Source organism: Anarrhichthys ocellatus, unplaced genomic scaffold, assembly GCF_004355925.1.
Source record: "Anarrhichthys ocellatus isolate YVR2014 unplaced genomic scaffold, GSC_Weel_1.0 scaffold31, whole genome shotgun sequence".
Taxonomy (NCBI): Eukaryota; Metazoa; Chordata; class Actinopteri; order Perciformes; family Anarhichadidae; genus Anarrhichthys; species Anarrhichthys ocellatus.
The window spans coordinates 2,440,072-2,467,151 of NW_022280061.1; the positions used below are offsets into that span (position 1 = coordinate 2,440,072).

At 42.9% G+C, this 27,080-nt stretch overlaps 6 protein-coding genes across 7 annotated transcripts in view; 4 read left to right on the forward strand and 2 right to left on the reverse strand.

Moving 5' to 3' along the window:
* Nucleotides 1–58: 58 nt before the first annotated feature.
* On the reverse strand, nt 59–1,566 carry npb (neuropeptide B). The gene is made up of 2 exons (XM_031864625.1): nt 1,240–1,566; nt 59–637 (listed from the first exon to the last, which is right to left on the reverse strand). Exons 1-2 carry the CDS (start codon nt 1,501–1,503, stop codon nt 509–511), a joined length of 393 nt encoding a protein of 130 aa, XP_031720485.1. The 5' UTR covers nt 1,504–1,566; the 3' UTR covers nt 59–508.
* Nucleotides 1,567–2,068: 502 nt separating this feature from the next.
* Nucleotides 2,069–6,459, reverse strand: sgsh (N-sulfoglucosamine sulfohydrolase (sulfamidase)). Of its 2 annotated transcripts, XM_031864609.1 has the most exons (9): nt 6,194–6,459; nt 5,746–5,906; nt 5,539–5,644; nt 5,069–5,436; nt 4,841–4,922; nt 4,533–4,736; nt 3,728–3,894; nt 3,429–3,646; nt 2,069–2,923 (listed from the first exon to the last, which is right to left on the reverse strand). In XM_031864609.1, exons 1-9 carry the CDS (start codon nt 6,273–6,275, stop codon nt 2,740–2,742), a joined length of 1,572 nt encoding a protein of 523 aa, XP_031720469.1. In that variant the 5' UTR covers nt 6,276–6,459; the 3' UTR covers nt 2,069–2,739. The 2 variants fall into 2 exon arrangements, with proteins under 2 accessions (XP_031720469.1, XP_031720470.1); XM_031864610.1 differs by lacking the exon at nt 6,194–6,459 and having other exon boundaries at nt 5,539–5,666; nt 5,746–5,828.
* Nucleotides 6,460–6,533: 74 nt separating this feature from the next.
* On the forward strand, nt 6,534–13,770 carry slc26a11 (solute carrier family 26 member 11). The gene is made up of 15 exons (XM_031864606.1): nt 6,534–6,660; nt 7,301–7,467; nt 7,569–7,809; nt 8,122–8,314; nt 8,659–8,744; nt 9,130–9,346; nt 9,602–9,780; nt 9,885–9,957; nt 10,511–10,622; nt 10,716–10,771; nt 11,197–11,337; nt 11,410–11,537; nt 11,691–11,790; nt 11,935–12,068; nt 12,182–13,770. The coding sequence occupies exons 3-15, from the start codon at nt 7,600–7,602 to the stop codon at nt 12,290–12,292; spliced, it is 1,740 nt and encodes a 579-aa protein (XP_031720466.1). The 5' UTR covers nt 6,534–6,660; nt 7,301–7,467; nt 7,569–7,599; the 3' UTR covers nt 12,293–13,770.
* A 2,270-nt stretch (nt 13,771–16,040) lies between these two features.
* On the forward strand, nt 16,041–20,740 carry LOC116392830 (pancreatic secretory granule membrane major glycoprotein GP2). The gene is made up of 9 exons (XM_031864605.1): nt 16,041–16,449; nt 17,581–18,018; nt 18,287–18,601; nt 18,778–18,986; nt 19,090–19,241; nt 19,699–19,941; nt 20,050–20,209; nt 20,316–20,391; nt 20,486–20,740. The coding sequence occupies exons 1-9, from the start codon at nt 16,041–16,043 to the stop codon at nt 20,503–20,505; spliced, it is 2,022 nt and encodes a 673-aa protein (XP_031720465.1). The 3' UTR covers nt 20,506–20,740.
* Nucleotides 20,741–21,546: 806 nt separating this feature from the next.
* On the forward strand, nt 21,547–22,403 carry LOC116392845 (guanine nucleotide-binding protein G(I)/G(S)/G(O) subunit gamma-10). The gene is made up of 2 exons (XM_031864626.1): nt 21,547–21,742; nt 22,277–22,403. Exons 1-2 carry the CDS (start codon nt 21,653–21,655, stop codon nt 22,400–22,402), a joined length of 216 nt encoding a protein of 71 aa, XP_031720486.1. The 5' UTR covers nt 21,547–21,652; the 3' UTR covers nt 22,403.
* A 2,441-nt stretch (nt 22,404–24,844) lies between these two features.
* LOC116392724 (afadin- and alpha-actinin-binding protein) overlaps nt 24,845–27,080 on the forward strand; it is a 3,341-nt gene continuing 1,105 nt past the window's right edge. Inside the window, exons 1-9 of the mRNA XM_031864432.1 lie at nt 24,845–24,896; nt 25,048–25,145; nt 25,218–25,286; nt 25,380–25,494; nt 25,623–25,701; nt 25,800–25,920; nt 26,355–26,508; nt 26,636–26,739; nt 26,822–26,983. Coding sequence (XP_031720292.1) covers nt 24,845–24,896; nt 25,048–25,145; nt 25,218–25,286; nt 25,380–25,494; nt 25,623–25,701; nt 25,800–25,920; nt 26,355–26,508; nt 26,636–26,739; nt 26,822–26,983 — 954 coding nt within the window. The remainder of the gene's footprint in view (nt 24,897–25,047; nt 25,146–25,217; nt 25,287–25,379; nt 25,495–25,622; nt 25,702–25,799; nt 25,921–26,354; nt 26,509–26,635; nt 26,740–26,821; nt 26,984–27,080) is intronic.

A 27,080-nucleotide genomic window follows, 5' to 3' on the forward strand; every position in this document is an offset into this window, starting at 1 on the left:
ATGAAGGTATAGCAAATCAAGGCAGTATGGTGGATCACTTATTTTCCCGTTTCCATCCCCCACTAGTTGAATATTTAAAGACAAATTTAAGCCACACAACAGGTTACCAGTGTTTGTTCATTTTAATAGATAAAATAAATAAAAGTACAGGAAATCTGATCTGCTTTCTGGACATTTAATACATTTTGGTAACAGAGGTTACATGTCAGTGGTTAAACAGTAAAGATGGGAAGTCATCTAGAAAGAAGATGGTTTTAGCTACATCTCTTTCCTGTCTACACAACTAAAGTCAAACTGAACAATGATTGAGTTTTTCTTTTCTTTTTTAAATAACAGAACATTCAGAGTCTGCAGCGGTCCATCGTCGACAGTGATCAGGTTTTCCTCTGAGCCATCACCTCTACTCACTCATCCATCCTTCTTTTCTTTCCTTTATTTCTCGTGTCCAGAGAAGCGCTCCCGGAGCTCGCTGGAGGACCAGGACTGTCTTCGCCGGTCCGACCGGGACTCACGCGGACAGGCAGTCCAGGGAGTCCAAGGTGAGGAAGACGTCCGCCTTGCACTGGAAAGTGCCCGTCCCGTCCCGCAACAGCTCGCAGCTCTTTAGGTTTGGAGAGATGTCCTTCACACAGATGGCCTGCAGGAGGTGAGAACAAGGGGTGAAAGAATCGTAAGTTGAGAACTGAAAAGTCCTCAAACCAACCGGATATGACCTAATAATACCAATACTAATAATACTACTATTTCGCAGCGCAGAAATAATAGTAGGCTCCTCCTGTAATAATAAAATGTTGTTTAATTATTAACAGTTGCCTATAGAGAGATCCTATATTTTCATTCTTCCTATGTTTTACCTTTATTCAGGTTTTGTCCGTATGATTTAAAATTCTGAACATTTGAATGACCGTTTTGTCATTCATCTTTCTTCACTATCTGATGCAGATGTCTGCGCTTTGACCTGCAGCGCTGACCGGTTTGCCCTTTTACGCACGAGTTGTTCAACGGTTGAGTTAAGATTTTCATCTCAACAGTTTGTGTCGTGGTCTTTATGAAAGCAAAGGTAACACATGTGCTGTCTAATATCTGCCGAAGGTTTCTGTGCTTTCAATATTTATAAATGTGTCTCTCATGGTGCTGAAAGGAAAGCAATTCTTACTCGTCTCTTCTCAATTTCATCATCAGTGGAAAAAACAACAACACCCCCTTACAGGAATAAAGATTGTAGTATCTTATACTTACCATGCTTTTTAGGATGGAGATCTGCCTGTTGGTCTCTGGAATCAGGTTGTTACCTGCCGTCTCCCCGCTTTCATTCAGCGTCTCTTCGGACTCGGACCTCCGCACGTAAGGCGACCTCCTGATACCGGACAGCAAACCGGAGGCACGACCCACCGAGTAATAACTGGGCCCGGTCGACTGCTTGTACCAGGCTTCGACTGGATGGCAGGAGATGAGCAGAGACACTCCGACGCACACGACGGCAAACCTGACTGACCATTCCATGTCTGGAACCGTCTTGGCACTTTTTACGCAAAGGAAAACGGCGCTTATCTCGGCTGTTGTTGGTCAGAGGCCGACTTTATGTTTTGCTGGGTGTTTGAAAAACTTCCCGCTGCTTATATAGGCTGAATGAGCGACGTTATCGTGACCCAGGACGTTCGTCAAATCAGAATTGAGGTGGGCGGATGGTGATCCATCTTTATGCGGTAGAAGAAAGAGGACCAATCCAAACTGATCAGTTTGGATGGTTTGTTGTAAGGGGGGGGGGGGTGTGGTATAGAGTGTGAGGGGGAGATGTGTTGCGACATTGTGGAAATCATAATGACGTCAGATGCCCACAGTCACTAAATGAATGAGTGACTTTGTATGTCTCACTAATCTGAAAAACTAATTATTACATTTAAAATGTCCCGATTGTCTAAAGACATCAATACATTTCAGAAGCTTAACTGTTTCCTTTCTACAATCTGGTTGATTTCAGACATCATGCCGTGAAAAGTCAGTTGATATAATTTTTGGGTTTGGAAAATCACACACAAAGTGCATAAAAGCTGTTATGGGGTCGGTGTTTACCCACTGCATGCATCAAAAGGTGCACAACAAAGTAGAATCACTGTGCGTGGCTTTAGAAGACCTCAACAGTGAGAATGGACAGATTAGAAGTACAAAGAAGGAGATCAATAAACACGAGTGAATAGTCGACTGATCCAAATTGTATTCCGTCCCAACTGCTTTCTACACGGATGGATTGAGAATCATTCTTACTTCAAAGTGAGGAATCCTCTGAGGAATCAATACAAACCCTTTTACTGATGCATTTGCCGACCTCACCAGTCATGCGTCATGAGCTCTACGGCCTGCGTATCAGCAGAACAGTAGTGATGGGGACTAACGACAAAGAGGGATGCATCTACATTTGTTCAATCAAATAACAAAAACAGTTATATATTGTGTAACCATGTTGCCCTCCTGTGAAACAGGGTAATGAGGGCGTCTGGAGGATGGCGAAATGTTCCTTAAATGTATAGAGACACAAGAAGGACTTGAATGATGAAATTATCTGGATACATGAAGAATGATGCTTTACCAAAAACAATGTTAGGAATTAGTAATAGTGTTTATTTAACATTTAAAGCAGCACTGGCATACAAAAATAAAACTAGAAATGTCTTTTGTTTTATAAGAAGAATGAGATCATGTACACGGACATCATGTCAATCCAGATGAGTAAAAGTCCCATTAGAGTCCGTTGTAGAGTGGTCTGCAGTGCGGCTCTAGTTTGTCCTCCAGGACGTAGTCAGGTCCACAGACCCAGGGGTCCCCCGTGTCCCACTGCCACTTCTGCAGACTCTGCCTCAGGCTCTCCAGCACATCGCTGTAGGACGGGTCTGACACCAGGTTCCTCGTTTCCAGTGGGTCTGTCCTGTGTTGGTGAAGCATTTGTTCAAATTCATAAACCGAGAGGACAAGCTGTTAATGCCTTATACTGAGGTCATAGTATCAGATTACATATTTCTTTCTTCTAGAAAATGATTGGTAAACTATTACCAAATAAATAGTTCAACTAAAATAAAGCTTTATTGTTTTAATTCCAATGAGGGTCAAAATGTCTAAAACGGTGAAGTTTTCTCTTATGAATATTCAAATTTTATTTAGATTTAGGACACTTTCTCTCCTTTATGGTGCCAACTTCCGAACATTTCCTTCTGACTAAATGACTAAAATATGAACGGTGGCCGCTGCAGCTCATTTAAATCAGAGGAACTCATGGCATCCACCAATCGATGTCAGGTTTTGTGAGCGCTCTTCTTTCGGGCTTTGACCTCGAAGCTCATTTACCAAACGTGACGGACATTTATCTGTTAATCATCATGGTGAACATGTTCCCTACCCCAAAACACGACGGAACAACCTGAGCTGTAACAGACCTGGAGTCGAACAGCTCCCAGCGCTCTCTGTAGTAATACTGCTCCAGGCTTTTGAACCAGTGAGTGGGCTCACTCAGCCTTGTGCGGTTCAGCAGGTCCTGGAAGGTGGGTGACACATACAGGTCCTGGTCGATGGGGAAGGGCATGCGGTAGTGAAGGTTGTGGAGTAGGTGGTATGCCCCCTGGTGGATGGAGCGGGTCGGGTAGTACATGGTTACCTGAAATAAAAAACGACAGTGCGGCGGTGAAGGCCTTGCGCTTGGTGCTCTCGGTTTGTGACGGTGGCGATGCTCACAGACCTCGTGGAGGGACTGGCTGGCGTACACGGTGTGCCAGCTGCGGGGCTCGGTGTCCAGGGCGGGCAGCAAGGAGCGACCGGTGAGGTGGACCGGGGTGGCGGGGCCGCCGGGGAGGCTGTAGGACGGGTAGGGAACAGAGAACCAGTCCAGAATAGTGGGAGTGATGTCTGGCAAAAAAAAAAAAAGAGAGAGAGTTAGAAGAGAAACGAGAGTGAGTGTTTCTATTATGACCTACTGTTAACATCTTTATATTAACATGTGACTGTCCACTTAAAAAACGTACTGCATCTCCAAATTTGGAGATTTTTATTTTTTCAGATGAATTAAAAGGATCAAGAGTTCCTTTATCCCGCTTTAAGCTAAATAAACTGTTTAACAACACACTAGAAACAGGTCTGTTCTTGTTAGATACAGGGTGTTTCATAGGACAGAAGTATTTATGTTAAAGTCTAACATACGCCTACTAGTTATATACGTGAATTGTTGCCATATTAATCATTTAAACTAATTATTATTTATCATCTTATCTGTTTATCCTATTTTGTCTGAGATCTGCTGCTGATGCATCATTGCTAAGTCTCCCTCTTGTGGCCGATTGAGCGCATCAGATGAACACATTGACTTCCCTGTTCATTCACTCGTGTGAGCTAGTGGTTCCCAACCTGGCAACACACGAGGGGCCCAAGATAAATCTGAGAGCTCACAAAAAATGATTAAGGAAAAAATTCTGGAAGACATTTACATTTACAGCCTGTAATAATAACAAAAAAAAAAAAAAAAAAATCACTCTTTCTCCATCTCTTACCCAGCAGGCTTACGTAGGCCTGGCTGGTGTCTCCCCATCGCCCCCTGTGCTCTGGAGAGGACACCAGCATGGGCTCTGCTGTCCCGGAGCGATACAGGTTGGTTCTGCCGTTGGGGAAGGGGATGCCGTTATCCGAGCTGTAGATGACCAGAGTGTCGTTCTCATAACCAGCGTCTTTGAGCTCCTGAAGAACCAAACCGATACCTGCAGAGGAAACTCACACCGTTCTAACTCAGCGTCTTACAAGAGTAGCTTCTCTCTATCCTCTTATTTTTGTGTCTTTATTATGTGTAGGTGTTGTTACATACCTTGGTCCAGCCTGCTGACCGTGGTGTACTGTGCTGCCAAGTCAGCTCGTGCCACAGGTGTGTCCGGCACAAAGGCAGGAACCTGAAGTACCCGAGACGAGAATAGAACGGGTATATATTTTAAAAAATGCATGTTTTACACACATACATGTGTTTACAGCTAATGATCCTTGTTTTCTGATGAGAGTGGGATTTCTTTCTACATTTAAAAACCTGTTCGTCACTGACCTTTACTTGTTCTGGTGTGTAATATTCGGGTGTCCAGTCAGGTATCCTGCCCATCCCCATTTCACCATTCCCAAACTTCTCACAGAAAGCTCCATACTGGGGCTGCGAGTGTCCACATCGGTGGGTGTCGTGAAAGGCAACGTACAGGAAAAAAGGCCTCTCTTCATCTTTTATTTTGTCTTTATTCTCTTCTCTCTGTCGCCTTCGTTCAAAAGCGTCTTCGTTGTGCGTCTGGAAAAACTTGCGGACCAGGAGTTTGATGCGGGTGATGTTCCTCCCCACCTGGAGGACAGAGCTGTTCTCCTCCGTGTACGCAAAATCAAAAGGGTAAACAGATCCAGGGCCGACGTGCTTCTTCCCAATTATACCTGTGTGAGCGAGAGAGAGCACGAGGGGATGAAATGGTGATTAGAGGCAAGAGAGCATGTGAGAGAGTAGACTTGAGATGAACTGGTCTCTCTGTTACTCACCTGTGTGTACGTCAGCTTGGCTGAGGAGCCGCGGTAGACTTTGTACTCCGTCAAACGAGTTGAAGTGGTGAACACCCTGATGAAGCCCGTACATGCCGTTCTGGTGCTAAAAAACACATCAAACCGACCTAAAAGATGGTGCCTTCGTGCACAAATGAGAGGCCTCCATGTGTGTGTGTGTGTGTGTGTGTGTGTGTGTGTTTTTACCTGCGGCAGGCCGGTGAGGATGCTGGAGCGGCTGGGGGAGCAGCTGCTGACGGAGGTGAAGGCGTTGCTGAACACCAGGCTACGCTGGGCCAGAGAGCGCAGGTGCGGCGTGTGGACCACAGAGTTGTTGTAGACCTCCGTCTCAAAACCTGCGTCATCGGCTGGAAGACGGAAAAGACACATTTGTGAGGCAACATGGCCAACAGGATGTGGACAACACTTTGTAACCTGGCTGCAGGGATTTGCTGAATGAAATGCATAGGAGCATGTTGATATGCTTTGACCACAAAGTGTCCATCATTACACAGAGAGGGGTTTCTGTTATTTTGAGGGAAGGCTGAACAACAGAGCCTCCTCTCTGTATAATGCAATAGGATTCATTACAGGACCGTTATAACTGTATATTTCAGCATCAGTCCAGTTCAAAAGGCATCTGAAGTCCACTCACCAATTATTAGCAGGACATTTCTCCTCTTTGACTCTCCGATACAACATGAAGCCGAGATGAGGAGAAACAGCTCGAGCAGCATGATGATGATTGATGATACTAACTCTCAACCTCTCTGCTCGTTTGGCTTTGAAACATCAACTGTGAGCCTAAAAAAAGAAGTCATTCAAAAAGTGAAACAAATGAAGTCGTTCAAAATGAATCCCGATAGTGACAGCAAGCGTTATGCGCCAGCTACATCTTCGTCAGTGATTTGTTTTCACATCCTTCCGCATCAAAACTTAGACCCCGCCCACCCGAGGTCACATGACACAGATCACATGTGCACAGAAAACAGGAACCCGGCTCGGAGTTCATCAGTGCATTGACTTACATTTTAGGAAATGGTGAAAGAAACGCGTTGACACAAAAGGACCTGAAAATCACAGCAGAGCCAGAGAGTAAAGAAGAAGAAGACACCAGATTTAGTGAGTTTCTATTCTATTCGGTTGTTTTCTATTCTGTCCTATGTTGTTCTTCTTCTTCTGCTCTAATCTAATCTTTTGTGTTGTTTTCTTTTTTATTCTATTGTGTTGTTTTTCAGCTGTAATCTATTCTATTTGGTTGTTTTTCTATTCCGTTGTATTATCTCACATAGTGTTGTTTACCTGCTCTAGTCTTCTAATTTAAAGTGTTTATTGCTGAATATTGTGTTTTTCTCATACATTTTATTGTGGTGCCTTTCTATTCTATTCTATTTTACTGTGTGGTGTTTTCTATTCTATCTTAATTTCTTTCTTTCTGTTTGTTCCAGTCACACAGCTATGCAACATCTGATTGTTGTAGAATATAACATAAATACATTATAGGGTACAATGAGAGATAAATAAAACATTACACTGTAAGATGAAGCCAGAAAAAGTTGTGGCTGTTGTAAAACAATCCCTGATCAGAGTCAGGTATACGGAGCACTTACCGGTCATCTGACAGTCATGTGATCATAAAGAGCTCAAAGCTTGTGAGGGGCAATGGTCACAGAAAGACATATAGAATATCGGTTCTCAGCTTGCAAGTTCGTTGACTTAAGACTCTTTTTTTTTTTTTTTTTTCTTGTGTCATTACACACAGATCACATCATGCATCTGCAGAGATGGCGTCCACATTCTTTGATGTGCCGTGTGTTTGTCCAGAAAAACACAAACTGACACATGCATGCGCACAGAGCACATCGTCGTCGTGTTTCCCTGAACGCTGTGCCTCTGGGTAAAGAGGAGGCAGAACCTTAATCCCTTTGTGTAAGTGGCTTTTATTGTGTAACCACCTTCTCATGCACACGTTAAACGTCACTTAACCTTTGTTGCTGTCTCATCATCTTTCCCGTCGTCATCCTCTCCAGGTTCTCCTTCCTCCGCTCTAATAGTTGTGCAATGGATCGGCCTCTTCTGGGCCGACTGTCGGCCCGAGGCTGCTGCTGCTGCTCCTTCAGCACGCTGAAGGCCTGGCTGCCGATCCTCTCCTGGCTGCCCAGGTACAAGCTGAAGTGGCTTCAGATGGATCTGCTCGCAGGCCTCACCGTCGGGCTGACGACTGTACCGCAGGCGCTGGCTTACGCTGAGGTAGCCGGCCTCCCCGTGCAGGTGAGTCCTCTGGGTTTATTTGTGATGCTTCATCCTTTTGGATTCAACTTCCGTTTAGTTTTAGCTCTCCTTTGACTGACTATGTTCAGTCACAAAGTTGTTAAAATCTTCTTGCTCCGGTATTCTTTATTCCTTATTTTGGAGCCCCATTACCTTCCACAAGGGAAACCTTCCCCTTCCAGCAGATTAATGTGGAAAAGAAGGTTTATATTGTCAAACTCTGGTGAAGCACTAAGAAGAAAAACACATTTTTGAGAGGAGAGGTGGTTAAATCAGTCATTCAAATCAATTTAACAGCATTCCTCTCCACAGTACGGACTCTACTCTGCCTTCATGGGGGGCTTCATCTACACGCTCCTGGGGACGTCTAAGGATGTGACACTGGGTCCCACGGCCATCATGTCCCTGCTGTGTTTCTCCGTGGTGGGGGGGCAGCCACACCGAGCCGTGCTGCTCACGCTGCTCTGTGGACTCATCCAGGCGGGAATGGCATTACTGAGATTAGGTGAGTATTCTTTACTTAATAGTATAAATGTGTTTTTTTTCCAGTAGCAATGATATTTTATTGTTACGTCTTCCAGTCTGTAAGTTAAGTGTTAGCTCTGTATCAAAACCTGATGCATCAGCATTACAGTATCAGAAACTAGAGATGCATGTTAGAGACTGTGAGGAAACAGGAAATTAGTTTGTGCAGGAGAGCAACTTCCTACCACCACATGTATGACTTCCTCTGCCTAACCACACACGCGGTCTGTGAAGTCTGATGATCTCTCAACCATTTTAGTTTTATTTTATTTTGTTTTTGGTTTAAGGTTCAGTGTCATCGTTCGTTGCGTTGCTCATCTGCAGGTTTCCTGCTGGACTTCATCTCTTTCCCTGTTATAAAAGGCTTCACTTGTGCTGCTGCGGTAACCATTGGCTTCGGCCAGGTCAAGGTGAGAGTTAAACACGTCTACACAAACACTAATTAACATTTGAAAAAATAATGAAGTTTCTTGCTCTTAACACACACATGTTGAATATAATATGCAAATGTGTTTCACTGCTGCAGCCTCACTTGGTCTGCTAAGACCAGCAGCTTATGGCGGCTGATTTTCTGTATTACTGTCATTGTCACTTGTGTGATCACTGTTTATGCCGTTCAGCAGAAGCTAACAAACCTCTACTGCTGCTTCTACAGTTTTATTTCATAAAGAAGAAATATTCACTCCAAAAAGCAAAAACTTCTCTTGTTCACCCACTGTGTTTATATTTGACTCAACTCTTCTCGGTGTCAGTGGTTTCAGCTGATGGTGGTCCCGTTGTTGTTTCTGTTTCTAGAATATTCTGGGGCTCCAGGGCATTCCTCACGAGTTCTTCCTGGAGGTTTACTACACCTTCTACAAGATCCCAGAGGCCAGGATCGGTGATGCGGTGCTGGGCCTGCTTTGTGTCGCTCTGCTGGTCATGTTGTCGTTCATGAAGACGAGCCTGGGCTCTGAGGACGCCCCCACCTGCTCCAGAGTCGCCAGGAAACTAGTGTGGACTGTTGCTACCAGTCAGTACCTGTGTGCATGTGACCGTGTGTCTGTGAGTGTGCATGTGACCGTGTGTCTGTGAGTGTGCATGTGACCGTGTGTCTGTGAGTGTGCATGTGCTTGTCCTCTTCAAATGCACGGACAACAATGACGGTGTTTTACAAAGGATTAAGAAAAATGAATTATTGAATATTACTTTATTTGGTTTGACTGAGAGGTATGCCAGGATACAGATGTCTTTATCGTTTTGTTCATGTCTCCTCTGTCGTGGTCAGTGCGTAACGCTCTTGTGGTCGTGGCCGCATCCTTCGTAGCGTTTTCCTGGAATGCTTACGGTTATCCCGTGTTTACGGTCACCGGGGAGACTTCCCGGGGGCTCCCGCCGTTCAGACCTCCACCCACCTCGGACACCACAGCCAACGGCACCGTCGTCTCCTTTGGAGAGATAGTTGAGGTAAGGAGCAGAGAGACGATGCTGCTTTCACTTCCCCAAAAGCTTTGCAGGTCACAAGTGGAGCAGCTGACCAGCCAGTCCTCCTCTCTGTGTGTTTTGTGCAGGGCTTTGGAGGAGCGCTCGCTGTGATTCCCTTCATGGGTCTGTTGGAAAGCATTGCTATTGCTAAAGCTTTTGGTAAGTGTTTTTAGCCACACTAGCAGTGAAGGGCCACTTCGGTCTGTCGCCAGACTGAACTATCTCAACAACTGATCGCCTGACTTTTCCCCCAGCACGACAATGAGGTTAACATTTCTTGTTTGGAGGGAAATGACTCGAGAACTATTGGATGGTTTGCAATTAAATTTAGTACAGAAATCCATGTCCCACACAGGATGACTTGTAATAACTTTGGTGATCCCTTACATTTTCCTCTAGTGCCATCATTAGGCCCAAATGTTAATTAGTCCAATACTTTGTTTATGACAAGATACCTACAGAGCTAATGATATCCTGTCAGCCCCAGCTGTATCATAACTGCTAAGCATCAGCATAGTTAGCATTTTAATCGTAAACATGTTAGCATTTAGTTCAAAGCTGCTAGCGTAGCTGTAGACTTTTTTTAGCTCCTTCAAGAAGTCGCAATGAGTTTAACCAAACCCACCTATTAGCAACAGAAAATCAAGGCAGCTAAAGAATGCTAAAGAGTGTTTCATCGTCCGACTGATTTTAACTTCCGGTTTCTCCTCAGCCAGTCAGAACGACTACAGAATTGATGCCAACCAAGAGCTGCTGGCAATTGGTTTGACCAACATCATGGGCTCCTTTGTGTCAGCCTACCCCGTCACTGGCAGCTTCGGGAGGTGTGTGTTTGTGTGAGAGAGAGAGAGACGGCGACAGAGAGAGAGCTCAGATGTCCAATATTTACAGTGTCATGTTTTTCTCCTCACACCCAGGACAGCAGTGAACTCCCAGACTGGTGTTTGCACTCCGGCTGGAGGGATCGTAACCGGTGAGTCCTGACACTCGTTTTTCACTGTATCTCTTCCGCCGTCTTGTGGAGATACACATTTCTCAGTCTCCTTGCTTTCTTTTCTCTCTCTCTCTCTCTCTCTCTCTCTCTCTCGTTCTCGTTTGTTGAGGGGTTGTTATGGAGGTCAGAGGTGGAAGGGTGAAAGGAAAACTGTCTTTAGCAGACATGACAGCAGAGACAACATTATTCTTAAACAGAGGCAGCCCAGCATGAGCAACTTTATGCATTTAAAATCCTCGTCTGTAACAACAAAAAAAGCCTATTTTCATATATTTGTGCCCTTCCATTCTCTCTCTCTCTTGTATTTCAGTGTGTGTGTGTTTAGTTTTCATTTCTGCTGTGCATTTGTCTTCTATCCCTCTAAATCTCTCCCCTTCTCTCTTTGTGTTTTCTATTGTTTCTAGGTGTGATCGTGTTGCTTTCCCTGGCGTTCCTCATGCCGGCCTTCTACTACATCCCCAAAGCCTGTCTAGCTGCTGTTATCATCTGCGCGGTAGCTCCCATGGTGGATTATCGTGTTGTCGCCAAGATGTGGAAGATACACAGTAGGTGTCCTCTCTGTCTCGCGTGTAATTTGTTTGTTTTATTGTGGTCTCATGTTCGCGTGTCTCCCACAGAGCTGGACCTGCTGCCGTTTGTTGTGACGTTCCTGATGAGCTTCTGGCAGGTGCAGTACGGCATCGTAGGAGGTGTAGCTGTATCCGGAGCTCTGCTGCTCTACAACACAGCAAGACCACCGATAAAGGTAATATTCTGTACAGGACGGTGAGTGTCAGTAGTATCAGTGCTCTACTCTCCCACACAGGTTTCTCCGTTAACAATAGCTTCAATAGACCTTTTTGCATTAACTCTTGCTCTTCCTCTTTCTGTGTTCCCGTCATGTTCCTGTCGTGTGCAGGTGTCTGATCACGGTGTGCTGGTGATGGAGTTGGGCAGTGGACTGAGTTTTCCTGCCACAGAGTATCTCAGTCACATCATACACACTCAGGCGCTGCAGGGTTTGTTTGATAGTCTGTCTTTGTGTTTAGAGGACACTTACGGTAGTGTGTAGTGATGTCTGTCTTGTTTAGCCACCTCCTCTCTTTCAGATTTGACTCTCATTTAACCACCTGTCTGTCTCCCCTCTGACATGTCTCCCCCAGCGTCTCCTCCGCGGTCAGTGGTCCTGGATTGCCATCATGTTAGCGTCATAGATTACACAGTGATCAGCGAGCTCAGGGACCTGCTGAGGCAGTTCAACCTGCGAGAAGTGCAACTGGTCTTTTCCAGATTGCAGGTAATGCCTTTTTTGTTCGGGGCCAGAATTTAGTTGTTATAACAACACAACAAAATATATGTTGGTCCCTCTGTTTTTATCTCACACCCTCTGTATCTGTCCTCCACCTTTAGCTCTCTGTTCTGGAGGTTCTCCTAGCAGCTGATCTGCAGGGCTTCAGGTATACGGACAGCGTGGAGGCGGCGCTGCAGATAGAGTCGAAGAGCTTGAACGGTGATCAGTGACATTTGTGATCTGAGATTATTGAGCTGGTATCAAGTTAAAAAGCGATGAACTACCTCCAACAACTGATTCACTGGCTGTTAGGTGTACCGCTCAACTTGACTTGAATCTTCTCTAAGACAACAGCACTACATTGGACCAGAAGTCTAATACTGGGTTTTATAGCATTTTATATTCTTTTGAGGGACATTATGCTTTGTGTGTGAATGAGGATGTAATAATATTTACTGCAATGTATGTATTTTTGCTAACAGAGCACTCCCTCTGTTACATATTAGGGATAAATGTGATCTTCAAGGGACCAAATCAAAACAACACTTGTGCCACCCGTCATTATTTATTTAACTATGTAAAAGGAAATTGGGATTTGTTTCTCTTATTTTTATGTTGGAAAAGAAAATGGTTTTAATTGACTCACAATGACTAATTGAGTTACAGTGTTAACCCAAATCAACACATCTACGAGGATTTTTACTGAATATAATGTTTACATTTTCATATGAATTCAAGCGTGTGAAGTCGCCTGATTGGTCGCAGCATCATTTCACGTTGGTGTTGTCATGGAGGATTTCTAATGCCAAATATTAGGAGTGATTCATCCACAGACGAGCAGCATTTAGTGAAAGGTTTTCTTGCTCGCAGAGGTTTCCGGTGATTTCCACATCACAAACTATGAATCCACAAGGTGGTTTTGATACACGCGTTAACACCAAGTAAGTCTGATGCAAAATCTGACGAGACCGATACAACACTGGTGGCATCTACCAATGCATGGCCTGAACTACTCTTTGCTTGCAGTATTTTTAGCTGAATGGCAACCAACAGATTTATGTTAAACAGTATTTGTTCTTTGCAGAGATCAGTTTTCACTTAAGTTAAGTATGTATCTGTGTGGAAAAAAAAAACATGAATTGTATCAACATTAAATAAACGGTACCACAATAAAAGTACTACAAATTTCAACACTAAATTTGCAAAAAGTAACTTATTTTAGTAGTTTTACAACACCCATTGTATGCCGATGGTAAAGTCCTGGCCGTCAGCGAGCCACAAGCTGGTTTCAAGAGGATGACGTGTTCTATTCATCCATCACCCCGACCAAGTAAACCATCAGCTGTTTGTCCACTTTTAGTGATTAATAACCAGGATGTTACGTCACTGGGGAAAGTTGTGGATTTTCAGGACTACTATGAGGTAACTTTGAGGAACTGTGTCAGTAAAGCTGTTCATGTCTTCTTTGGAATGTTAAGATAGGAAAAAACATGTCTATTTATGACAACGCTCCAAATATCCATCAAGTTCAACTGTTTTGTTCTTTACATTTGTTTTTGATTATTTGACGTCTTAAAGTGTTGGAGCTTTCTGATCGACGTCTCTGCCTGTGTGACTGAAGGATGTATATTTGAGTAAGGCTTTCTATCCGAACAATGCCCCACTTTTCAAAGAAACGTTTGAATCTCTTTGTAGAATACTTTACTTCCCAGCATTTAGTGTTGTAAATTATTATTAGTTCTCTTGTCTGTTAGAACAAAGCACTCTGTCACCTATTACCTTATACAACACGAAAGAGTAAGAGAGTTTTGAAATAGGAGATAACATTTACAGGAAGGGCCATAGTGGTGCCAGTAAATATTGATAAGAGGTGACGCCAATATAATAAAAACAAAATACATAAAATTGAGAATGTGAGAAAGGTCATCCACTCTAGCGTGCAGTGGTTTGTTCCCTGCAGTGTAAGAGAGATGCTCAGAATTTCACAGAAAACCTTTTCAAAGCAAGACAGTTAAATGTATGATGCAGAAATATATGCGATACAATAATAGTTACTTACTGTAGATGAGATGTGCAGTGCCAGTTTAGTTAATGCATGATCTATATTTGTAACTCTATGACCGTACGGCTTCCTTGGACTTTTATTTGATAAAATACTCCAAATTCACGGTCCACTTCCAGAAATGGATGCCGGTGGCTAAATAAGACCGAAAGATGCTGCAGAAACTTGAGTTAAGATTATTTAGTCAAAATATTCTTCACAAGGTCAGGAATAAACTTGATTCACTCTCTGTCATTTCAGTCACTGTTGACAAAAGGTGGCACGTCAGTACATTAACGTTGGAGTGTCACACTTTTGAAGACGGAGAGGTCTCCGTAATGTTTCAACGCTGACATGAGATCGATTGTGGCACCATAAAACGCATTGACTCTGGACTTTGTTTGTGTGCCAGTACTGTTTGAAACTAATCTTTATTTTGTCTTATTTTTATTAATAAGTAACTATTTTGAAGTCACATGAATCACTGCTCTCAATGACCTGATTGTGTTTCACCAATGATTGCTTGATGTGGTCTTTTAACAGACTATAAATTCTCACACTCGTACTCACTGGGACATCTCCACTTTTAACTTTTTCACCAGCTCCTGCATTCCCACCATCTCTCTCTAAGGTAAGTACAAGACTTGCAGAGTAGTGACCTTGATCCACGGCAGCATCATTTGAAAATGTGGTTTTAAGATATCTTTCTTGTCTTTTTCAGCACGTTTGTGTGGCGGATGTGGTCCATAATGGGGGTGCCTTGGGGTTTGTTGTTGCTCAGTATTCTGCCGATTTGTACAGGAAGCACTTCAGGTAAACCATCTGAAATATTTTCCTTATGATAAATATCAACTGTGTAATCTTACTTCCCCTTTTGAAAAAGATAACCAACCAACGTTATTTTAATTAGATTGTTTTGTGGATGTTTTTTTTTAAATTGTAAAATATTTAAGATAAGACATTTTTTTTTGGTGCTCTCAATGTTGCATATTCCTATCCCAGTGATTAACTGAAGCTACTATATCATTATTACATTCACCTAAATAATAATCATTTAGATGCCATTTTTTATGACCGCACCCTTACATCAAATGAAAACTTCTTGTACATAATTTCACACTCACTTTCCTATATCAATATCATATTATTATATAATTTTCAGATATTGATTAATTAAAACGGGTGCAGTTTTAAGAGAGAACTTAAAACCTCACATTCAGTGGTGATTTGAATTATGCCCTTGAAAATATATGAATTTAATTCAAATATATAATAAACTGTGGCGATATTGTTAAAAGGCAATTATCTCAATTTGTTGTAAAAGATGGCAATCACACACTTGTACCTCTGATGTAATTTCACAGGTGTCACTCAGTGATTTGAATTTATATTCTGTGTAATTGTACTCGTAGAATACCTCAATACAAATGATCCTGAATTAGAAAAGTTGAGTTCATTCGTGGCAATTGCATGTAATAGCTTTAATTTCACCTTTTCTTTTGGAAAAACGACTAAAAATGATCAGCAGCACTTATCAAACTATTCTCGTACGTCTCACAGGGACACTTGTCACCAGCTGTGATTTGTGTCACGACGGAGCCAGCTGCCTGGAGTCAAGAGAACGAGGCGACTCTTTCACCAACCAGGCGCTCTCTTGTGTCTGTAAAGATGGCTTTGTAGGCGATGGTCTCACCTGTTACGATACAAAACTATGCAGCGACTCGTCTTGCTGTAGCCGAGGTTATCACTGGTCACCGGACAGGGTCTGTGTGGACACTGACGAGTGCTCCCTCCCAGACTCACCCTGCACCTCACCTCAGGTTTGTCAAAACACCCCAGGCTCCTTCATATGCCTGGAGCCTTCCTCCAGGACCAGAGCGGGCCCCTCCTCCCAATTTGTCCAGTTCAGCTGTGGACACACAGTCTGTCCTTTAGGCATGGACTGCATCAGTAGTAATGGGACTCTGCGCTGTGCTGACCCCTGTGAGTACTACACCGTACTGGATGATGACTGGCGTTCAACGAATAACACATCGAATCAGATCATACACTGTGACTATTTAATTGACTGGCAAGGCTGGTATCGCCTCCTTCTGGAGCAAACCAGTGCTCATATTCCTGAGAGGTGTGTAGGAGGAAACAAGTGTGGAACACATGCTACCATGTGGATAACAGAGCCTCATCCCACACAATCAGATGAAATTGTAAAACGCACTGTGTGTAATGCCTGGAACAACAACTGCTGCTCTTTTAGCTCACACGTCATCCATGTCAAGCTCTGCTATGGAGACTACTATGTCTACAAACTTGTGAAGCCATCTATATGCAGCGCTGCATACTGTGCAGGTATTGTTCCATTTTAAACATCTTTAAACTGTAACAACAACCCATAGGAACCCACGGTGACACAGTTGTCACAGACACTTTAAATATCCTGGAAAGTTCCTTACAAAGTTGTATCCTTGATTTTAACTCTTGAAGTCCCTAAGTGACGCACACTGAACATCCTGGTGAGGTCATGTGACGGTAAGTTAATTTGTGTACCAATGACACCACTTTCAAAATGGCTGCCTGGCTGGTCAGCACATTTGACAGAACTAGCTAATTTCAAAAAGCTTGTTTTTGCTGCTAAAGGTAAGTTTCAACACATTTAACAATTCTCATGCTTTCATAACATGTCCTACATCACATCTAAACTGTTCTGACCATGTTTATCAAACAAATTTATATATAAAAAGTTCTAAAAATATTGTTGTGACAGATATGTCACATCTGGCTTTTAAACTTATAATTGCCTCAGAAGAAACAATGACGTATTTGTCACAATAAGAAAAATAGTAATGAGCTGCTCAATTGATTTAACGGATTCAATTATTTTAACAAAATGTCTTCTTTTGTTGAATGAAACTGAAATGAAAATGTGAGTCAAATTAATTTTGAAAGAATTATGAAAGAAAAATGTTCATATCAGTAAATAAAACACACAAACAAACAACATTTAACTATCCTATTTTGGTCCTATTTCAAAGTAATTTCATAATAATTGTGTTTTTTTGCAGTATGGATGAACGGTACAGTGTTCAGGATGCACTAAAGATCATTCAAGTCTTTTAAAACAAATCTGGAAAAAGGTTTTTGGGTTAAATCTAATCATAGAAGTTATAGTTTTGATATGTGTTGTGGAAATGCAAATAAAAAGGTATATCTTTGTTACCAAGCAAAAAAAGGCCAAATTACTTGATTTTCAAATGAGGAAAAAACATCTATAGTAAAAGCCCAATGTGACATATAAGTAACATTTCAGATCTTTGGCACTAGGGGGTAGTCTTTAGAAAATATTTTATATCCCCTATCATGTTCCTTTAAGGATAAATGGATTTGGGTTCTTATGGGTTAATCCATCAATTTAAGTGTTTTAGACTCTTCTTCTTCAATTGAATGGTCAAAAAGTCATCTGTTTTTTTTTTATTACAACAGAGGTGAACAGAACAGGCCCTGCAGTTTTACCAACTTCACCTGATACGACACCAGCGTACTTCACCACCACTCAGGCTCCAACTAACATCACGAGCACAACAACAGCAGGCAACAGCACAACAGTTGAGGGGAAGGTCCGCCTGGCCAATGGAAACGGCTCCTGCTCTGGCAGAGTAGAGATCTTCCACCGTGGACAGTGGGGGACGGTGTGTGACGACGCCTGGGACCTGGTTGATGCTCAGGTGGTGTGCACACAGCTGGGCTGTGGCAGGGTCCTGTCAGCACCACAAAATGCACGCTTTGGACAGGGCACAGGGCCTATCTGGTTGGACGATGTCACATGCAAAGGCGACGAATCAAAGCTCAGCGAGTGCAGCCACAGAGGGTTTGGATCTCACAACTGTCATCACAGTGAGGATGCTGGTGTCGTCTGTGAAGGTAAATGCAATGAAGTCTCTTTGTGTAACATGCTGTCTATGGTGTAACATTTAGCTGAGAGAATGTTAGTGACCACCACTGGAGAAATATAAAATATGTGCTTTACACTACTCTTTTTATAATCTGCAGGCTCTTTAGCCTTAAACTCGTTTTGTCATTGTAAACAGAAAGCTACTGCGTGTTGTTTTTTCAAAGATATCCTCGTCTTCATGAGGTCCATCATTCATGTCTCACATCAACATTATTATGTTGCATGTTTTTCTGTTAGCTGGTTCACCAGTGAGGCTGGTCAACTCTGACAACCGCTGCTCTGGCAGAGTGAAGGTTTACCATGACGGACAGTGGGGGACAGTGTGTGACGACGGCTGGGACCTGATGGACGCCAACGTGGTGTGTAGACAGCTGGGCTGTGGCACTGCTCGTTCAGCACTATCAAATGCAGCTTTTGGACAGGGCAGCGGACCCATCTGGTTGGACGATGTCAGTTGTTTTGGAAATGAATCATCGATAACAGACTGCAGACATCCAGCTTTTGGGGTCCATAACTGTGTTCACTCTGAAGATGCCAGTGTCATCTGTGAATGTAAGTGTCCTTTTATATTTTGAAATGTTTTGACGTACTGTAATGCAATAGAAATGACATACTGAGGTGAAGGTTTATGGAGAGTCTCGTCTTGGTGTCATCTGGTATATAGTGTTAACTATCTCATCTCATTTCTCTCACACTTTTATTTGGTGACCTGGTATCTTTCCCTGTAGTTCAGCACCCTCAACCCCAGCCTTCTCAGCTCATTTGTGGTCGTGATAAACTCCAGGTGGGGCTGGAACTGGCTTCCTTCACATCCTCTGGTTTGAGCCCCTTCTCTGGGAACATGGCCACCCGCAACTGCTCCTGGGTCAGAGTGAGCGATGGCGTAGTGTGGTTCGAAGTGGAGGCCGCGGCCGGTGCCTGTGGAAACACATTGAGGGTAAAGACTTACCGTTTGTTTTTTGCTGTAAACCTGATCGGGTCCTCCCCCTCTGACATAACCATTCTACTGATTCAAAATCAAATCCTCCTTTGTGTTGCAGACCAACGGCACACATGCCATCTACTCCAATAGTTTATTTATCTACCCAATAAACAACGCGTCCTTCGCCCTTCCTGTGAGTCTTCCCTTCTCCTGCGCCTATCCCCTGGACACAGACACCAGCCTGAATGTGGCTATCAGACCATTCCTGGCGTAAGCAGCCTTTTAATGTTGTTAAATAATGAAGCTCTTCTGTGTATGATTGTTAAGTGATTATAACATTTTTCTAATTATTCTTTTAACATCACATCACAGAAAATAGGGACAAACCTGGCAAAAATTGTATTTGTTTATATGTTGCTTTGAACCGTTCATCTTGGTGTGAACATACATTGCTGTAGAGTGGGTCCCTCCATCCTCAGTGACAGTTAGTCTGCTGATTAGGGATTGAAGAACACGGCACAGTTCACCACAACAGCACAAGTACACCAGCAATGATATACCTGATACTAAATAGGTAATATATTGTGAAAGTTTTATTTTGCTGCCTATTATTTGTATATGAATGAAATATAAGCAAAATAACAATAAGAAGATGAAGACAAGACTGGAGAAAAACACTTCCCATAAGACTTGCCGTAACAAAAACAAATAATATTTTTCCTGACAGGCTGGATGGTGGCATTTCAAGCTCTGGTGCCAAAGCCAGCGCCTCCATGTTTCTGTTCCGCAACTCCAACTACACAGAGCCTTATTCAGGGGGCCTGGTCACCCTGCCAGTGGGCTCGCCGCTGTACGTGGGCGTCTCTGTGGAGGAGAGAGATCCCAGCTTTGCAGTAGTTCTGGAGGACTGCTACGCCACGCACTCGTCAAACCCTGACGGTTCCACACAGTATCCTCTCATTCAGAACAAGTAAGTATCCCTATTGAGCCTCAGCGGGTGGTTTGTGTCGTATAATAGAAAGTGGAGAAAAGTTTCTTGTATGGTTATGTGTAATGGTCCTGATGACCCCCCCCCCAGGTGTCCCACTGACCGCCGACAGGTGTCAGTGGTGGAGAGCGGCTTGTCCCTCCGGGCTCGCTTCACTGCCCTGTTCTTCCTGCTCCAGAATGAATACAGAGATGTTTACCTTCACTGCAGCCTCAGCCTGTGTGATCGGAGGAGCTCCTCTTGTGTTCCGGTAAGTCACATGTTTCACTTCATCAATAGCATCGATCCATAATCGGTGCTGCTTAAACACTGGGTTTTGATGGTATTTTTTCCCAACCCTCTCCCACCATGTATAGCCTTGCACAAGAAGGAACTATCGCTCTGTTTCCAACTCTGATCCTCTGAGAACCCTCACCATTGGACCAATCATTTGTGAGTATGAGCGACACACTCAGGGTGGATGTCTCAACAGGATGAACTATGTGGAAATAATGATGTTTTTTCTCCCTCTCTTATTAATCTACAGGGGACAAGTCACCTGAGTGAGCTGTTAACATATAATACAAACATATTCCTTATTGTGATCTTTTTTATCCATAAGACACAAGATCATAAAAACGGGTGATACTGTATTGTATAATGAATCTTATTTGTATCATTCCTCAATTGTATTACCTTTGTAATTGTTGTGTGATTAAATAAACAAAAAGAAACTATAGGGGTTATAAAGAAATTGACAGTACCAATATTTTTGTCTTCTTCTCTTTGTGTAGTACCAGTACAGTCCTGAAGTGAATATAGTCAACGTGGGCTATATGCTTCATGTATGCTATGCTTTTTTTATGAAGATGTTTTGCATTTGTTTTCACGATGCATTTTCTCTGTTATTTGGGCTAAGTTGTTACTAAGAATCTTGTCTTTACTCAAAATCATGAAATACTCTTTAGACCAAATACATTTTTTTCCATATAAACTGTGGAACTGATTTGTGTGTATGTGGTATAAAATCAGTGTATTTCTGTTGTTTTTTTAAACAAAACTCTGTAGCTGGATGCAATCTAGTTAACACATTAAAATGAATTACCATGATAAGACTTTGGTCCAGACTGAAATTTGTCGACCACCATGATGAATTGCCGTTACATTTAGGACATGCTATTCACGCTGGCCAGAGGATGAATAATGAGGTTGACATTTGTGTATGAGAGTGAAATGTTGTCACTTTGTCAAACTGGATTACAGCCATGAGACCGTGCCTGACTAGAGGCCACAGAGTTCACAGATGTCCCTTGACTATCTGACATACTTATCCCATTCAAAAGGTGTTTTTTACTCTAAAATCTGGCAACCCTTTTTGACATATATTGGCAACTGCAGTAAGGTAAATGAAGTGGTGATTAACCACTGTGTTGTGGTTGGTCACCCTCCAGCTGAAGGTCACAGTGTACATGGCTCTGCTCTATAGGAAACTCATAATAATGGCCAGTGTATGCAGAGGGCGTTTAATTGATTTGATTGACATGCCAAGCGCCCAATAGAATGGCTCGCTGGCACAGAAGGGGCGGGGCATCTGATGACCAACGTTTCCCCACTCGGGTTAAGGGTTTGGAGCAGTTGGGGCTAATTTCCGCTCGGTGGTGGTGGCAGTCTAGATTAAGTAGCCCTCAGCCTTTCTCAGCCGACAGCCGCCGTCATGTCCAACAACAACGCCAGCAACAACTTAATTATCGCTCAAAGGGCCGTGAAGCAGCTCCGGTTAGAGGCCAGTATCCGCAGGATCAAGGTACGAAACCCCCAAGACAAACACGGAAGACTGAGCCTACTGTTGAATGGCGGAGACACAAACTGTTGCAGAAATGACACAGACTGGACTCTTACATCACAGGTTCAACAAAAAGTGGTCTCCAAAGTTTACGCACAAGACCAGTAGTGACGCATGAGGTGGTTTCCAGCTACAAGCGAACAGTGTCTTCCGTGTTTCAACGGCTGTCAGATGTGTCTGTTTTGGGGGAAAGCGTCACGACTTCAAAGTGTCAAAAGTATCGAGCGAAGTGACGCGTTTATTAAAGTTAAAGCTCCTCGGTGTTTGTTATCTAAAGGAAACAGGTTACCGGTATCTCTCACAATGTTACACGGTAGACACACCCGTACTTGTATTGCGCCGTTGCTTGCAAATAAAAGGGAACCAGTTAGTCCGTGTATGTAAATGAGAGACTGCGTAAATATGACGGCAGGCCAGCTGCAGCATTACAACTGTGGTAGACTGTTTATGTTTCCTCTGACGCGCAGTACCATCATCGTATGTCTGGCTCTGCAGGTGTCCCAGGCTGCTGCTGAGCTGAGGAACTTCTGTCTGCAAAATGCCCCCAAGGACCCCCTGCTGGTCGGGGTGCCCTCCAGCGATAATCCCTTCAGACCCCCGAAGTCCTGCTCCCTGTTCTGAGGTAGGCCTGCCTTTTCCAGCTGGGAGTAATTACGCGTGATTACACTATAGGAAATAAATTAATTATACCTTCACAGTCAGTTTACATTTCAATTTAATCAACTAAATTCAGGCAGGCACTGAGTTCTAACATTTCACATGACATTACTTAATTGAAAAGGATTATTTTCATGATAGATTAGTCTGCAAATTATTTTCTTGATTAATCATTTTGTCTATAAATTGGCAGATAACAGAAAATAAGCATCACAGTTTACCACGGTGAAGTCTTCAGAATGCGTGTTTTTTTTCAACCAACATCCCACAACTTAAATATATGAAAGTATAGCTATAATATAGCTTATCTATCTATCTATCTATATCTCTGCTGAGCAATGTGTTGCTTTAATTGATACATATTTACATACACACACGCATATATTTACCATCAACACTGACTGGACATCCAAATAAAAGGTGGTGAATTTTCCCTTTTTTTTTTTTTTATGTTCTCCAACTATATCTGTTTATCTACAGCAGAAAGAAAGGTGGAGGATTTCTGGTTTTACCCATGGAAGGCTTTCTTCACTTCTACTCGATGTCGCTGTAGATGGACCAGCACCTCCTCTTGGGAGCACCATGGGACGGATGGGGTTTCGGGGGGGAGGTAGCTGCGCCACATGTTTGCCAAATTGAATGGTACCATAACTCCCATCTGTTACATTAAAGCAGGGCCAAACTCTACATGTTCAAAAAAATGTTATCGACTCTAACTTGACTAATGATTAAGCCATTCTTGGTTTACCTACTTTAACAATTTCCTGACCTAATGGTGTCTTTCTCCTGTCAGTGAAATTCAGCCCACGTGATTGGCTACTGAGAGGGCAACTTCATCTTGCATTTTGTTTGGCAGGTCAAACATTAATTTAAACCAGGTGCTGCTCAAGAATCAGACCATTTTGATATATATATATATATATAGATATATATCTATATCTATATATATATATATCTATATCTATATCTTTATCTGTCTCTGTCTCTGTCTCTGTATTGTAATGTGTCTTTAGAAAACATTAACTGTGTATGTGGCCAACAGACCTACTGGTAGCTTTTGAGCTAAATTGATTGGTGTCTTAAATAATTCATGTATTTGTGTTAATGGTAAAGGTGTTATACTATTTAAAGGTACAGTGACATGGTACAGACGTTAACCATATCAGTGCAGGGCATGTGATTGTCCTTTTCATTCAGTCTTGTTTTTTCTGTATATATTTAACAGCCTGTTAAGGTTGCTTGTGTCAGCCTAAATGTTCCTGTCTTCAATTAAGAAATAAATAAAACACGTCAAGGCCTTACACTGTTGGACAGTGAATCCTGGTAGCAAATTTAATGTATATCACTTTAGATACACAAATGGCCAAACAGCAAATGTTAAATATACCTTTTCACAGCTTCCAGCTATTGTTTGTATTGAATGAATCACGCTGCAGTGACTTGTTGCGTTAATCGTTTTCCACACTGGAATCATATTCCAATCAACCAAAACTTGTACTACTGTTAGCCTTTATCTTTCTTAACTTTGCTACTTTGGGCAACCTTTTTAAATATTAAACTACTTTTCCGGACACTAATCTATTGTATGTGATTTTTGAATATCAATCTCTCTCTTTAATATTTTTGAAATGTTTATGAGACTTAACATCATAAGCTTTTAGTTTGGTTTTAAAACACTTGAACAGGTCAAAGAAGATGTTACGTAGGTTGCGGTCTCTTTGTTTGAGTTAATTGTGGGTCAGTAATCCGAATGTGTTCGTAGTTAAGTGGATGGGATGAGTGTTTTGTAAGCCAATGAACTGCTGGACTAAATTTACTTTGTAAAAAAAAATATTTATTATACTGACTTGATATTTGTCAGGAAAAAAACAAACCAACTGCTGGTAATACATGCTGTTTGCTCCACTTATCCTCTTGAAAACTGAATACCGTGCTCAAATTGACTTGATCGGTGACACCCAATTTCACATGATGTGAAATTTGGGCTTTTGATTCATTTTAGCGCCTCACCATCATTGATATTTCCTTGTATTTATAAAAAAAAAAAAAGCCTCGTCAATACTTTCACACCATGTGCACAAGTTAAAAGTTTGGTAAGAAGTTTTTGGACTGAATCATTTTAAATTTTGAAGCTTCAATCTCGTCCTTTGTTGATGGTAATTAGCAGAAGTGCCATCACCTGGAATTAAAAGCGGCAGCATCTGTCTGAGGAAGTCTCACTTTTGTGCTCAGGTAAGGCACTAGAGACACGGGAACTGGTCCATTGTTACTATAGTAATTTAGTGGTATGTATGTCATCCAATTATGCGCGTACACATTGTCTTGATCATGTTGTGGTGCACGCTGTTTATATTTGCATGTGAGTAAAATGTCCCCTTGTTGCTAATATGTGAACATGGCATCCAGATGGCTTCCAGGTTTGGCCAGAAGAGAGTTGGAAGATGCTCGGAGTACTCGGGTAATACTGTCACCTTTTGCCTGAAATATAGAAGCATGAACCAAAAGCCTCAGACCATGAATGCTGGAAAGAAAGCAATCCAATCCACTCCACCACTTATCACTGTCTGTCCTTACTTCCCCCCTCCCCCATCCTAACTTGTTGACTACAGACTCCTATCTGCTGAAGGATCCCAGTCCTTTGAGGGAGCTCTCTCACAGCACCTCCTGGTGGGCTGACAGGGAGGAGCACAGAGAGCAAGGAGACTGGGTAACAATGAATGCAACAGATTAAAGAGTTAGGGTTAACTCTTGGAGGGGGAACTAAACCTCTATCATGTAGGAGCATCTAAAGGAGATGGATGAGCATGTGGCCAGGCTTCAGGAAATGCTGAGATGTGAACGGGCCAAAGTAAGTTGCATGTGTGACAGACATTGTGGAATATCTTCTTCCCTGAATTTGCACTATTCCCCTTTCTCAAAACCATCTCTACCCTCTCGGCAGTGCACTCGTCTGCAGCTGCGGTGTAACCAGCAGGAGGCGGAGCTGAGGCTTCGAGAGCAGCACATCAACAGACTGAAGGAGCGAGTGGCTGACCGACACAGAGAGAAAGGACCCTGTGAGACTCTCTCTCTCTGTCCTGTTACAGTTAAATTCACAAAAATATTTCCCCCACAGCTGTTTGCTTATATATAAAATATTTACTTCAACCACGCAACGTTTACCATCTTGCATTGTTCTACACAGCAATAGAGGTGTTGAACTTTCCGCCTGGAGGTCGAGGCAAACGAGAACAGCCAATTAAGTCATTCCAGTCTACCGCCAAGTAAGTTGATGTTATCATCACTTTCTGAATGTAGTCTCCACATGCATTCTCCACCTCTCTCTTCTCGCTAATCCTCCTTTGCTCCCTCGGCGGTGTAGACGAGAGGAGACAACACTGCGTCTGATGCTGGAGCGCAGAGAAGCAGAGCTCAGGGAGGCCATGAAGCTGCGCCACAGCCTCACCACTTTACTCCATGCACTCAGAGTCGACATGGAGGATGTGAGGAAGAAGAAGAAAGCCTTTTTAACCCGTTCTGGTCAATGACTAACTGGTCATATTGGGCCAAAGAGAGGATGATTTTAAAAGTTATTTCAACAAAACCATTAGTTAGTAGCTGTCCATTGTATCAAATGGTATTCCTCAGCAGAGGCTGCTGCAGTGTCGAGTTAAGCAGTTAAAGCAGAGTTTGCCTAATACAAGGTCCATTTAGTAGCCATTGTGGAGCTTGAACTAGACGTTAATTCCTTGAACTTTTAAGCCACCGTGGACCAAACGTCCTTAAATTGTTCAAATCGGCTGAGGAAGGTCCAGTATAGTCATCAAAATCTCCAGAACGGCTACTTAAATGACCTTGTGTTGATCGTTTCTAAAGGGCTGTTTCCAAGGCTGAGTCCAAGATGAGTATTACAAATCAGTTTAACCTTCTTTTAAAGACCCTGTCAGACATGGTGGCTGTTCAGGAAGAAGTCCCGACTGATGACAAAAGGCTGGATCAAGCTGAGAGAGCGCTTGGTGACCATGTAACAGGAGGTGTGGTTCAGAGTTGGAGGCAGGTGCAGAAGAGACTTAGTGACGTCCCACCTGAAGGTAAACACCCGGGATGAACAATCTTCAAAGTTCTGTTTTGATTTGTGTGTACGTCTTCATCTTTCATTTATATTTTGCTAAACCAATGATTGAGGAGTACAATATGTGGTCTTTCTTGACTGTGGAGGCCACAATGGCGTTGATACCGACCATGACAAGCTCCTGGCTCGACTAGAAACTGAACGGAAGGAGAGTCAACAGCTTGTCAGACTACAACAGCAGCTGCTGCAGGTTCATTACACTTACACACACATTTTTCTTGTATGAACTTTTGTTAGTCAGACTTGGAGACACTGCTTTTGTCTGTCTACAGGACAGCCTTGCTTCACCTGTCAATGCTGAACTGTCTGATTCCTACTTTCTGGAAGAGTGGGAACGTCTTCAGGTGCGCTGGGCAGAGCTCAATCATCAGCGGCGGACTTTTGAAAGGGAGAGGCAGTCCTTCACCGACGCTGCCATCCGACTGAGCCATGAGGTGACAGGACACTGTTATTAGTTTGCAAACTTGCCTGAAAGGGCTTTACACTCAGTGCATGAAACCTATGAGAAAACTCTGCAGAAAAAAACATATT